This window comes from Dreissena polymorpha, chromosome 8, assembly GCF_020536995.1.
Source record: "Dreissena polymorpha isolate Duluth1 chromosome 8, UMN_Dpol_1.0, whole genome shotgun sequence".
Lineage (NCBI taxonomy): Eukaryota > Metazoa > Mollusca > Bivalvia > Myida > Dreissenidae > Dreissena > Dreissena polymorpha.
Window position 1 is genome coordinate 37,120,957 of NC_068362.1, and position 15,235 is coordinate 37,136,191.

General features: G+C 34.4%; 3 protein-coding genes across 8 annotated transcripts in view; 2 read left to right on the forward strand and 1 right to left on the reverse strand.

Annotated features, from left to right (window-relative positions):
- Nucleotides 1-15,235, forward strand: part of LOC127841135 (coatomer subunit beta'-like) — a 238,277-nt gene that overhangs the window by 170,755 nt on the left and 52,287 nt on the right. The gene's annotated exons all lie outside the window — the stretch shown is intronic.
- The window catches only part of LOC127841134 (uncharacterized protein CXorf38 homolog), a 335,137-nt gene that overhangs the window by 83,067 nt on the left and 236,835 nt on the right, over nucleotides 1-15,235 (forward strand). The gene's annotated exons all lie outside the window — the stretch shown is intronic.
- LOC127841140 (zinc finger protein 600-like) overlaps nucleotides 11,237-15,235 on the reverse strand; it is a 188,286-nt gene continuing 184,287 nt past the window's right edge. The window contains exon 3 of one of the 4 annotated variants that reach the window (XM_052369761.1): nucleotides 11,237-11,630. Coding sequence is in view for 2 of the 4 variants with exons in the window: in XM_052369760.1 (XP_052225720.1) it covers nucleotides 11,636-12,535 (900 nt within the window). In the remaining 2 variants the exon portion in view is untranslated. Of the gene's footprint in view, nucleotides 12,536-15,235 lie in introns of all 4 variants that reach the window. The other 3 variants (XM_052369758.1, XM_052369760.1, XM_052369763.1) reach the window with 3 other exon arrangements.

Sequence of the window (15,235 nt, forward strand, 5' to 3'; positions counted from 1 at the left end):
TGTGTCTATTGGACATCTTATTAAAGGACTTAATAGTCGAAGTATATTTCAAATTTCTACATAAACAGTCATTACTTGCCTATCTTAATCGAATACTACACATGTAGTATTTCGTAACAAATAGTCTTAAATAAAAGTCTCAAATAAATTGTATTTAAAGAAAAAAGATATATTTGAAATTGTAACCCATAGTGCAAATAAAAATGCTCTAATCACTCGGTCTGTACCCTGCTAATTATACAGTAGTTCTTAAACCATTAGCATAGATGGCACAGAACCTAAGTATGCGATGCGTTCTCAGTCTTTTCGTGGTGTTTACTGTCAGTATAAACATCAATTATTTTACCGCAGTTGTGTTATGTTGTTTATGTATTAAATATGTTGATTTACTGTCACTCATTATTGCTGGATTTCATTGAAATTAATGTAATATATGAGATGCAAACTACATCACGTAAATGAACATCTGTGTTATAATGTTTAACCATATAAACGATGTTCATAGTTAAACACTGTATGTTTGCTGTAGTGATCCGTGGCTTATTGACGATAAGTCAAAACAAAACGATGGATATATTCAAACTCATACACACCGCAAAATTAGTGTATTAAATAGTTTCTTAAATTTGCAAATGTGTCTATGCTCCTAAACTTTAGCGAATGCGACATAAAGAAGGCGTAGTGTCCATCTGTTTTCCCCGCTCTCATCGGGATGTCCGTCGGGACATTCCTATATCAACATTAACTTTGTGCCATAGTGATGGCTTTTAAAATAACAACCAGGCACATGTCAAAACAATCATAAGACGGCCTGTAGCTTGTAAAATCCGTCATAATACCTCAGAGGTCAAGGTCAAATATATAGGTCAATGATCTTATTTGGTCATAAAACATCAAACAGTTTTTACTAACTTACTACACATGATATCTTGAGGAGAAGGTGTGACGCGGCGCTTTACATCCGTCTCCTCTCCTACATTTTACCTACAGTTTCAATGTCTTACAGAGAGGTCACATGTTAAATTTGTCCATAAAATATCTTGCCCGGAATAAGACTGTCTCTTCCATCATCCACTTTAAAGGCAACTGACGACAAATGACCACCATTATAATTGGATGCCTTGTATCATAACAATCAGATGTATTTAGAATTTCCTGTATTGGATATATCATTGAATTGGCTAAATTATGTGACTTGGTATGAACATCGTCCAGGTATAAAATGGTGCCATCGTTAACGAAATTGCACTGGGATTTTTTCAAAATAATTTAAGAATTAATATGATTTTAAATATTTATCATTCAAGAAATAAGGACTGTAAGTCGCATGTAGATTATGTATTATATGGAGGATATTTGTTGGATTCGGTGGATTATCGATTTTAATTCACGAGTAATTGAAAATATATATTTTCTATGATCACGAATGAATTAAAATCGATATTCCACCGATTTCAGCACATTTTCTTTTTATTTCATGCTTTTGTTCACAGTTTTTATACATTGTTAAAGAGTTTAACTAAAGAATTTCGCTGGGATAATGACGTAATTTTGTCAAACAATGACGTAATTTTACAGTTAACAGTGAAAATTATCGATAATGTTCACTATTAATTTTCACTGTTTGAAACAGTGAAATTATCAGTTTTAATTGACTTATATTTCTCTATAAACCACCGGAAAGCATAAAATAAAATTTGCCCTCTACTAGCTGCCTTGAAAATTTTATTTGTGTTCAAATGTGTTGAGATTGTATGTTATTGTCTTTCCCCATACAGTGTAGCTTTCTGATGTAGTATTAAAAGTGGTTTGCGTTGGTCATGTACACAACAACAACTCCTAGTTAAAAGGCGTAAAACCATTGAAAAAGACTAACTTAATTTGCTGGTCAAATGTAATGCAAAATGCAGACGTCATGATAATTGTGTACACGCCGGTGTTACTGACCTGTGTAAAAGCGAAAGTAGATCAGGTAATCGTGCTTCTGATTATCGCTATCAGTCTTAATAGAGATTCAAAATCTCATTTAAAACATAATTACATAACATTTCTTTAAACAATTTTCCGTTTTAAACACACAATAAAAACGATTTTCTTTCATTATTAACATTTTCATTCCTAAGCAGAACTACTTTGGCGGAAGCATAATTCCCAAAACCAGGGGAATGTGATGCGTCTATGTATAGAGGTGACAATAAAGTAGTGACATCACCATCTATGTATAGAATGCGTCAGGAAGTGACGTCGGTAAAATGATTTATTACATAAATACACTTTTATCTTCTTTGTTTGATATACTTTGTGTTGTTCAGTAGAAGCACTTGAAATAATATCAGTATCTGTAAAGAGTTCATTGTAATCATCTGTACATATGCTGAAATTCGTATTATTATGAAGTTTCTAATGAAATCGGAGTACGTTTTGCCAACGATTAGGTTATTTAATAGAGAGATGCTTTATTTACAAGGAATACTTTGATACCATTTTTATTCTCGATGAATATCAATTCAGTAAGTTATTTTCCGTCAAATGCAAAGGACGTAAGTTTATCCGATATCATACGTGGGACCTCGCCGTGCAGTTGTGTCAAACGGGCACGTGAATTTGTGCTTTCGGGAAAGTTTGTGTCAATTTACCGATAAGACATGGCAACACATTTACGCAAAAACAAACACGAAGATATATTGTTTTAATTGTCTGAAGAAGTATTACTTCTATTTTATTAAACATACGTAGACTATTATGATGAGAAATGACACCCGTGTTTATGAGATATGACGTCTTTCTATGTTAAGACATTCCTTCCATAAATATCCTGAAGCCTGAAGAGATTAGACGCCATTTCTAATTCTTTTTTTTTTCTGATGAGATACGAAGCAATTGACTGATGCGTCATGGCTTCATGTTCTGATAAGTTTTTCGAGGAGGTATGCTTTTTTTTTTTTGGGGGGGGGGGGGTGGCAAGACTGATTTTTTCGAATAGCCTAAATTCTCTTAGGAAGATTTGCGGTCACCTTATGTGTAAGAGTCTATTGATTCAATCCTTTCAGCATTCGATGAGCACTTATCTTAAACAATGACGTTAAGTTAGTTAGAACATTCTGACATCACAGGAATAGGGCAGTGCTTGTTAAAATTGTTCATCCACATGATTCACGATCATTCATTCTGATTCGACTTTGCTAGGTATATATTTGACTGATATGTTATATAAGGAAAAGGTAGCTGTTATGTATTGTCATATTTAAACACTCTAAATTAGTTTCTGGGCATAATTTACCAAAAGGTATGTTTAGTTTTAAATTTGTGTTGATTCTAGTAAATACGAGTTGGTTATCATCTAGGCAACATAAATTATAAATGCGAATAGAATAAGATGTAGACGAATTAACGTGTTGTTTGGTACATTACATATCGCTCGACAATATAGACATGATACTAGTGATCTCATAAATAAAACGCTTGGTGTGTGCCCTTTATTCTCACTGGGTTTGATTCATGAACGTGTTTCACGATAGAAATGACAACAAAGAAAACATGGTGGTATATATTTTAAGTAAGTCTATTTCACTCATTTGATCTAGTTACAAAAACTAATCTTTCTCATAAGCATTACTTATATACATGAATGGTACATGTGTAAGAGCGTTACCAACTGTAAATATTTTCCAAACAACGTGTAAATGAGTTTTACAGGCTAAGATCATCAGGCTAACATTAAAATTAGAATCATGTCACTGCAACCCAAACAAAACAAATAATGCAAACAACGAAAGTTTTGTTGAAGCAACATAGGCATACACCAGTACAAACTTTCGCAATTATTACTCAATAAGCCAAACGCAACTGAGAACATGACTTTATACAGCATTTGAAAATGTATATAAACAGCACAACTGAATTATGGCTATTGAAACAGTCATTATTAGAAAATAACATTTGAAAAAGATGTCATCAGAAATTTGCACAAGAGAATGGACACTTAAATTAGTTTCGCTTGGCACCGCACAACTGAGTGAGGCCTTCCGGAATGTTATGATTGGAGAAGAGCTAAGAAGTCAAAGCAATATTAAAATGGATGTCACTAAGCAAGTTTTAATCCACTTTAAACGAATATTATAGATATGATGACTTATAAACGCCATATGACTTGAAAGCCATATAGCGGGTCAAAATTGCATTTGTTAGTTTATAATTCAACCTTCATCTGTAAAGAAAAATTATTAAGTTAGCAAGATGTAGACGTACCAAGTAAACAATGTTTTGTTTAGAAAATGTAAATATAACCGTACCAAACAATACTATTTGGATGCGTGTATACATATTGATTGAAACAATACACGTTGACATTTATTATAAGTTATTCATTAATTAAAAAGTGGGTTATTAAAAAAACTAATCCCAGCCCAATATCTTGTATGCAAAAACGTAAACAAACAACACTAATGTTCCATTTTAGAAAGCGTTTCATGGCGTCTTCGTGAAATCTAGGCGTCTGAGAATTGCGTAGTCATCAGTTGAGGCGAACCAAAGATTGACTTTCCGCACAAGAGATGGGTAAATGACGCTTGTGTATGTGGTCCACTCTAGGCCATCGACCATATTTAGAAAAAATATACAAGTCATTATTGGACTTAAATCATCCTGATTTAATGCATATATTACTAGATAATCTCTCATATCTCACCTCCTACAAAAATGACCTTATCCGATTGGCTTAGAGTGGTCACGCGCGCATGGTGTATTTTCCATACACCCGAGTAATTTCCATACACCTTGAGTAATCGAGTAGTCGGTTGAGATATAATCGTTACACAGTTAGTAACTGATGGTGTATGGGCTAAATAAATCTCAGTACTTTCATATCATTTCACTCTCGTATGGCATGAACTTACTGAGGTGGTATAAATCATACACCATCAGTTACTAACAGTGTAACTAATAATACACTGCATAATGTGGTTTGCTGCTTTTGGCCATATCAATCTGTTGTATTTGTAGAGTCGAAGGTCGCCAACACAAGAAAACATGCCGTAACGACAAAATAGCGGCGTGTACTAGAATTGTCGTATTGGGGCCTCCTGCCGTTATGACGTGTATGTGGGCCATGCTCTGTGAAAGGGGGGTTTAATGCATGTGCGTAAAATAATGTCCCAAATAAGCCCTAGCAGTCCGCTTTTATGATATTTTTCGTTTAAAGAACGTTTAAAGAGCGTCTATTCTAAGCAATAATCCAGTTAAGGCGGAACCTGATTAACCTGTGCGGACTTCACATGCTAATCTGGGGCGACGCTTCATGCATATACATTAAACCTCTTCTTTACAGAGCAAGACTCGGCAGAGCCTCGTGTTTGTTCGCTTTCTCGGGTTGGCGGGTTTGAAAGTCTCGAACACGACATAATGGTTGAATAAATGTCGAGCAGGTCTATCTCTCATTCTTTCAAGAGTTTGCACGTTTTAAAACATCTTCAAACACACCAACACGCCAGAACGATACGACAGAAATCAGCCAAAATGTATTGATACACGCATTCTTTATTCACACTACCATAACTTTTGCGATATTGAAGACAATAACTTGATATTTGGCACGCATGTGTATCTCATGGAGCTGCACATTTTGAGTGATAAAAAGCCAAGGTCAATGTCATCCTTTAAGGTCAAAGGTCAAATATATGGGGGGACATAAAACAAACACATCTTGTTTTAAATGTTCTTACTTGGCGTGACCCAATTATAATGTGTGTATGTTACTTGATTACTAACACGTGCTTACTAAATTTACTAGTTTATAACATGCATTGAAATATGTGGTAGCATTTGTCACCCATACGGATGCAGTGTAATAGTATGACTTGAAATTGCACGCATCTAGAATAGATGGAGATAATAAACACAAGATCACCATGGATATGAATTATGCGTATCCATTTATCCAAATTAAAAATAAAAAGAAGTCATGCTGATATGTCTGTGGGCTTTCCAGTGCTTTTGTGTGTAATCTTCTATCTTCTGAATAGTAACGATTAAATTGTTCACATAAAACGCATGCCAATTAACATGTAAAGATGCATTACACATAGATACATGTACGTTTACATATTTTCACATCGAATTATTATAGACTTGTGTTGAATGCATAAACTGTTGTGTAAACCCGTTAACATAGTATATTAAGTTGCTTGACCGCGGAAGCAGTGTTCAGTCACTTTATAAATCAAAACAAAAGTATACAATTGTATTATTCTATTACCATGTCCCAAGACATAGCAGTCATTTTCAAATAAAGGTATCCGTAAATGGGGTTTAGATCCCTTTTAAAGATCTCAACGCGACGGTAAAATAACTCATAATAATTTATTTTCAGAGGATTATAATAGGATTATAATATAAATAATACAAAAGCATATTACCCCTCCTATCTCATTGAAGTCTTCCGCATTCTGTCTCTTTATTGCATACCCAAAATCACTTTCGTAGACAGGGCTGTCGAACCAGTTGGAATTCAAAGAACTACACAGCGTCGTATCACTGACAGGAAACCAAACAGCTGGTTTATCGAAGACTTGGTACAGTCTGCCGCACTTCATCAAATACAAAAGCGTATTCATGTCGGAAACTTGCGCGTTTTCAATACCGTATAATGTCGACATCACACATAGCGCTGTCTCAAACAGAGCGGCGATGGCGATCATTTGGATAGCGAACATTTTACTCGACGTTTTAATGTTAATATATAACATATGGTATGCCTTTCACAAGCGGATCTTCTGTCAAATGTTACTGCAGTTAAATATTTAAAAAATATATCAGCATTATTCCAGTATTTCTTATATTTAAAATTACACAATTGAGAGCCACGAAATAACAATGTTGTTTAAAATACCTCTGTCTGTAATACAAGTATGACAGGAATACAGATTGAACTTTGAACAGTTGCTAATCATGGATCCAAAACGACAGCTGTTGACAACTTGAAAATGGCCACGTTAATTATATTAAAACCCTATGAAGATTAATTGGATAACACTGGGTTTTCAATCGGTGTAGTCGCGAGTTCTTCGTGAGCAAACACCCAAGTAGGCGTCTTTAAAAAAAGAATGTTATTTTAATAAAACATATATAGACACTCGTTGAAACGCAAACACTTCCCACGGCGCCATGCGGTGAAACTTATTTACTAAATTATGTAAAATCGATGTGCGCAGTGTTGATTCGGAACAGATATTTGTTTTCTCATTCGTTTAGTTTATTTTTCTATTTAGTTTTTATGTATTAAGTATTCAGTATATCAGTTTTGAACCCAGTTGCGGGAGTTAAACAAACGTATAGAAGACCACATATACTCTTTTATAACGCAACAATTACCTTTTTAAAATAAATTCTCGATTTTTATATTATCTGAGATCGTGAACAATTGTAGGATGTACAAATACATCATATTTTAACATCACGCTATTCGTATTAAAATTGGAATCGATATATTATTATCAAAACAATCTAAAAATATATTGTCTTTCAGTGAAAATCATTAAACCGTTAATTTCAATCGAAATGTCACTAAATAAGCATCAGTCAGGTTACTCCGTATTCTGTATCAACAAGTTTTTTTTATGGCAGATTGACACATGACACGCATCAAAACCCAAAATATCAGTTGAATTCCGATGGAATGTTTAGTTTACAAATACGGTTGAAGAATTCCTAGGATAAACATAATTGGTCGTATCTTTATACCAATGATCAACTCGTCTGGCAAGACAAACTCGTCACTAAATGTTCTATGGCATTATGATGTTGACATTTAGGTGGCAAGACAAACGTTCTTTACGTGCCATTTGATAAGTGTGTAATACATGTTTTGTAAGTGCGGTGCGATCTTGTGCTGAACTACACGGCTGCTATTGCGATCCGCAATCATATTATTCTACACATACACGTACACTATTAACCCATTTATGCCTAGTTGACTCTCCCATCCTTCTAAATTATGTCTAGTATATTTATAATTTCTATTTATAATTTCTATATTTAGAATATTTCTTACAGAAATTCCTTTAAGCAAACAGCGCAGACCCTGATGAGACGCCGCATCATGCGGCGTTTCATCTGGGTCTACGCTGTTTGCCAAGGCCTTTTTTCTAGACGCTAGGCATAACTGGGTTAAACAACTATGTTGTTAACGTTCATATTGTGCTGAAAAAAGAAACACAATATGGAAAATATAATTAAAATTGTTCACGTGCTATAACGTGCACTTTGAGTAAACCGGCAGCCGCACGTGGTCATGCAGTGTGTGCGCGTAAGATTGAATGATTGTAAAGCAACTAAATATGCATTGAGTCGCGTTGTGAGAAAACTGGACATAATGCATGTGAGTAAAGTGTCTCCCAGATTAGCCTGTGCAGTCCGCACAGGCTAATCAGGGACGACACTTTCTTACTAAATTGGGTTTTTGCTAAGAAGATACTTCATTTAAACGAAAAATGTTATAAAAGCGGAAAGTGTCGTCCCTGATTAGCCTGTGCGGACTGCGTGTGTGGCTTTCCGATTGAAAATATGCATCGAATTCTGACCAAACAAAGTGTTTGTCACTAATTGACAATATAATACGAAAATTCAACATACATAATAGTCAAAGTTTCCTATTTAAGTATTACTTTTAGCAAGAAAGTTCCCAAACGTGTTCGAAATATTCATATTGATATTATTAGCCCATACTTTCATTTAACTTTGATATTTAAATGCTATTAAATGGTGCAAATAAAAGGATCGCCCTTACTAATGATTATTTAAAGCGCCTTTCAAACAATTTATTTGTTAAACCACATTAATGTTTTTATACAATATTAATTATCAATTAATTTTATTTGAATAACCAACCGCAAACCTTTGTTGTTGAATTTGATATTCCAGAAGTTCATATTCAATTATCATCTATTGTTAACGAGCTGTTTACTAATGCATGTGTTGGGCGGGTGGCCAGGTCGCTACCCCCACGTTCATTTGATGTATCAATAAAACGGGGTAAATGTTTCAAAAGTAATGCATTATTACTGAAAAATATAAATAAATATTGTATTTATAACTTTTAAACATCATATTTGTGTATAGTATCAATATTCCAAATTACGCTCTATATATTTTAACCAATGAGCATACATGCGTTTGGTTGGTCCACATTATTTATTTTATGAATGATCTGAAAACAAAATCATTAAATAAAAACTTGACTCTTAAATGAACTATAATAAACGCCAGCTTCAATCTAGACACAATCTTTCATTGAATCAATTGTTCGTGTGAAATTCAAAATAACGCTATACTTATATTTTAACTAGTGTGCATACAAGTGTTGGTTGGTCCACGTCGTTGATGTAATTAATGATCTGAAAGCAATGTCTAATATACATACTAGACTCTTAAATGAACTATAATAAAGGCCAACTTCAATCATGACACAAATTTGTATTGAATCATATACAGAACTTCTTTATTTTAAATATCTGTGTTGTTATTAAAGTGTGTACTAACAAAATTAAGAGAATATATCGTTTTTCTACTGCGTCTGGATTTTGTTAACTAAGTTCGAATTTAGATTTTTTTTCCATAAATTTAAGTCTCGATCTGACCCAAGTCCCGTTGCTGTAAATTTCTCTAATATCATTTTCCAATTATATGACTCTAACTTTATCCTTTGGTGTGCCAGACTCTTTTGAAAGTAATTTTTTAACCTGGTTCCGAAAAGATGCAACGTAATTTGGCGTTCACGGGATTTTGTATGTGAGTATTATATTTACATTTTTATTTTCATATTTTCATAAATCCTGTCCATATATTGTGTTTACTATACCTGAATAAATGTAATTGCACGCATTCTGTGGTAAGGTTCTGTACTTGAGTACAGTAATCCGGTACACTTAAAATTGAAGTAATTTCAAAACGGTCATTGGTCACGTTTTTGTGGGGTTTTAAGTTGGATTGATATTGCCATATGATCAGACGATTGAATTTTTGCTGGTCTAATATCACTTTTATGTACAAGAGAAAGAGTATTTCTGTCTAGAAGTCTAAAATCTAATCGACTCTTCTTATTGTGACGTTTTATTCTCCATCTAAACTAGGTTTTCGTAGGATTTTAATATCGCTCAATATCCGTATGATTATTTGTGCTTTTAAGATTTGTTATTTTGCAATTTATTGCTTTTACACTTTTTCAAGATGAAACTATATTCATTTTGAAATTAATTTCTTTAAAATCTACACCGATTAAGTAAATTCCTGTGAACATTCATTTAATATGCTTGAAATTAATTTAACAATACTTTTCGTAACTTTGTGTCATTTGGTGCATACGTATTAAGAAGTGATATAGTATTGTTTTGTGTTTTAATATTCATTAATAGATATCTTCCAATTAAATGCTGTCGGGACTTTTGTTAATGGTGATTTACCCAATTTTGCTATTATCTCTGTGTAAGTGGTAAAGATTCCGCTCCAAAAGCTCCTTCATGAAAGTACTTTTATATCTTCAGTAAAGTTTGTCTCATTTAAAATGGCGATATGTGCTCGTTGACGTAAAAGATATTGTTTTACTCTTGGATGTTTTAATTTATATCTTAGCTTACGTACATTTGATGTAAATAATGTGTAAATATTTAGTTAAATGTGTCATTTTACTTTTTTAGTAAAATAACAACATGTTGTTACATCTTTTACATTGATGGAAATAATGTGTACATTTTCAGTTAAGGGACTCAACTTATACAACTATTGTACAATTACACCACGTTGTTGCACTACACAATGTTATGCAACGGCATTTCTGAAAGACTGTGTTCTTAAATAAAACATGTCATATACACATGTAGTCGGAAAGGAAGAATTTACCCCATATTACACACATAACGTGTTTAGCTGAATTTTGTATTGCTTTAGTTTGTATAGGCTATATAATATTTATAATATGTATAAATACATCAAGTATCACCACGCACAGTATACAGTCAAACACACATCTAAATTCGTGCAAAGAATTATGTACAGAACATTAATTTAAAAAACACAAGTTGATGACATTGTTTGATAACTATATTTCAAGCGGTTTAATCAGTGTTTTAGCGTCTCACTTCCAGTGAACGTATTATATTTAGTACACTGTAACCTAAATTCCGAAGAAGAAATTGACGAACGTCATGCACACACACACCGCCCACTCGGACGTGCGGCGGCCATCAACATCTAACAATAGCTCACCATGAGCACATTGTACTATGGTGAGGTAATAGCTGAAATTTGTATACTTGCTCTTAGATTTTATTGTTTATATAATCACTATAAACATATTAATTACCATCAAGTATATAATACAAAAAAAAACATTCAAATTCGAACAAACTTACATTCACAGAATAACAGAAGATTTAAAGGAAAAAGCAACAAATTGTTGAGATTACTCATGAAATCTTGCATTCGTTGTAATCAGTGTCCCAGCTTCTCCTTAATATTCAAACAAAAAACCGGGCGTGAAAACGCACTTTTAGCCTTTATACATCAATGTTCCAGATCCAAGAACGGATTCATTCCGAACGCGCCCCAAATTATGTTCAATTTTCTTTTAAAAAGATAACCTTTTTCACGTACGATGGGCGCATGACTTGTGGAAGGCGAGATGTCGCATGCTGGGAAATCGCCGCTTGCACTGATCACATGACACTGGCGACACTTCCGCATGCACGCGCATATGTTCCTGGAGCTTTACGTTGCTCGGCATTTCCAGCCCACAAACATGGCATTTGTGGCAGTGGTGAGCATGCATGTGTCTGTAGAGAAACTGGTGGGTCACGATTCTTTCGCACAGCCCGCACTTCAGTCTCTTGGCATGTGACGTCATCTGAAGAGCACTGACGTAGCCATATCGAATGTGCAGGTCATGCTTCAGTGCGCATCGGTCACCGTATGCCACATGTTCGCGTTGGTGCAACATAGCAGCGGCTTCGTTCCCACATAGTTCATGACACGAGTGACACCAATAGAGGGTGCCAACTTCCAGTTGGGATGTCGTCTGCTGCCAGTGAACTGATCGGTACCTCTGGAACATGTTCCAGTCATTAACGTCAAAAGGGACCGTCCGAGAGGAAATGTTACTATCCATAGACGGAACCGTGACTATTGCAGACGACGATTGATGATTACCAAGAATGGCATCAACAGAGAACGATAGTTTACTACAGGGTTTCTCGCAGGACTCGTATTGTAGAGGTAGTATCGAAGGTGGAGGCGACAGATGATAGAAGTCGCCCCGAATGTAGGAACTTCCGGTGGGACTAGCGGATACGCTGTCGTTGAAAGGAGACGAGCATGCGATCATCTCGTCTGCGTCTAATTCCATCAAGGATTCTGGAGTCCAGTCGCGCGCTACGAGCTCGTCTGCGATGAAAGCGTGCCCATGGCAATGGTGGGGGTCTACTTCTGGCTTGAAGCTCTTACCAAGGGCAACAGACATAATATCTGACATCAGTCCATCCATGGCAGCCTGTAAACAAAACATACAACGTGCAATTAAACAACTTATCGCTACATACCGTCACACATTTGGATATAAAATGCAATTTTTAAAAAGTTTTTCATTTTATCTATATATATAAATATTGCTAGACAATTCACATACCTTTATGTTAAATATACGTTGTAGAAATAACTCTGAGCTTTGAATGTATGAGACTGTTAACAGAAAACATAATCAGTTTAAAATCTTGGCAATAAAGTGTGTAAAGAAATAATGTTTTCTTAGAACTGTTCTAAGAAGTGTACGCCACCTTATTGTTTGTTTTCGATATCGTCCCCTAAATCGTTGGAACAACCGAAGCAATAATACACATGTACTGTTAAAACTTCAACTGCAACGTATCCAACCACTCCAACCATTACTACATCAAATATTACAACTCCCCTTCTCCAACTACAACTACAACTCCGGTTACAGCCACTACAAGCCCAGAAACGTCAATACTAACTCTATATTTCTATTTTAGTAACATTTAACTTGGCCCAACCGGCCACGAATTCAATCCCGACATGTCTTCATGTAAACGCACAAATAAAATTACAACGTACCTTCCTATACAGTAAAGTAATTGAGCGGAAAATCTTTTTTAGATATAGAAAACTTTACCTACTGACCGCGCATGCAATCCAAACAAACGTCTGTTTTTTAAAGTAAGCTACCCAAAACAAACAGCACAATACCTCCATCAAAACTGATGTTTTGATATACGCTAAATACAAACAAAAATAAAGAAAAAAATGCCTCTATCTAAACTTGATCCAAATGACAGAAAATGCTAGGTCTACGCGTCAGCGAAAGCCGCTTCACGCAAACGTTTAACTGAATTTTCTAATTACCAAAATAAGTGTAATTCTATCGAGGCAGTTATTGGCCTTGATATATAACCCCGCATACTGATCCCTAAAACATGTGTGAAGTTTCAATTGAATATCTCTAGTTGTAACAGAGACATGAACACGAACCATTTACCTTTTATCTCACACACAAACCTTAACTAGACAGAAGAGGCATTATCCATTACGGAGCAGCACACAGACTAGGTCCGTGAGAGTTCATACAAAGTCACAAATGTTCGTTGTAGTTATGCGAGGAAACAGAAATACTGAACAATTAACATGCTCTAAAAATATATACATTATTATTATATGCATCTTTTTACGATTTAAAACGTGAAAATTATAAAGCGTTACAAACGCGAAACGATTGAATAATTTGGAGAGTTCTGTTGATTTATATTTTATTTTGTGACGTTTCGAGAATTGCTTATATAAAGTATAAAGTGCACCGTTTCTGTATGAGCATGGATGGCCACTGTTTTAAGTGCTAAACTTTTTAACTCCAAGGATCAATTGTCCGCGCCCAGTTTATGATGACTTTGTTTTCTTTAACTTTTATTCTTGTTTTTAATTGAGCTATTCCAATGATTATATTTATCACATAAAGCATTTAATGACAAACTGTAATACATGCCATCATCTGTGAAAAAACCCTTTTCTTCTTAAAAAGTCTGTTGAATTGCCGGAATTAGGAAACTTGATCAGTGACATCACAAACTCGCCCAAAACACATCAAACGAATTGACGAAGAAAAACTGATATGGAAATGTTAACGTTTACCTTAACAAGCGCATGACGCGGAGGACTACTTTCGGTAAGTAGTATAGGTTAGCTAGGACTATTTGGTGAGTCAAATTACTACTCCTAAAACTACTTATAAAAAAGAACAACCACTAATAATAATGTTTGTCCACCGCTCACGGTCCTTTTTTGCTAGGATGGGAATGAATGCTAAAATGATATTCGAATATTCGTTTTTTTAATTATTCGAATATAGTGGAATATTCGAATTTTAAAAGTCCGAACTTACGAATGTGCAGTAAGTACTGTTCCCGTTAGTCACATTTTCAACAATAACTCGTATCTTAAACGCATCTTGGAAAATTGATAGTTCTCGTTTTTGAAATTTTTTATTTTCATAACAAATATTTTTTCCGGTAAATATTACCGTACTTGCATATTATCGCAAAGACCTATAAAAAACACAGATTGGAAACTTCGCGCTTTATCGTTCTATCTCGCGGCGGGGTCACGTAGTCAAGTAACCGATAAGATAGCGACGCGTCAGTAGCAATGGCTACGATTATCGAGCAAAGATTTGCGAAAATGTAACGGCTCTATAGAAAGGTGCCTATTACTTGGTCAATGTTGATCCGATTTTTATAAAAAAAAAGTTTCATAGAAACATTCGTTTTTCGATTTTATTTAGCTAGAATTAAAATTTATAATGCCGCGATGGTTAAAGAAATAGCGATATAAGAATTTCCCAATCGCGGCGAGAATGCAGTTGAATAGTTCATTAGAAAGGCTTTTGCTGATAAAATATTAATATTATTTGAAAACGGATATATATATATATATATATATATATATATATATATATATATATATATATATATATATATATATATATGTGTGTGTGTGTGGACACCTAGATCTAGGTTTCTGATAAAAACAACATTACAGAATAATAAATTCTATGATCGTTCGATCCAAAAACGGTTCCAGTCCGACTTATTTCAATTTTGATTCTGTAGATTTTTCAATTTTTAATTCTATAATTTCTATTTTTATTTAGATCTAATTCATGAGTTATAGGTTGTTAAAGCTT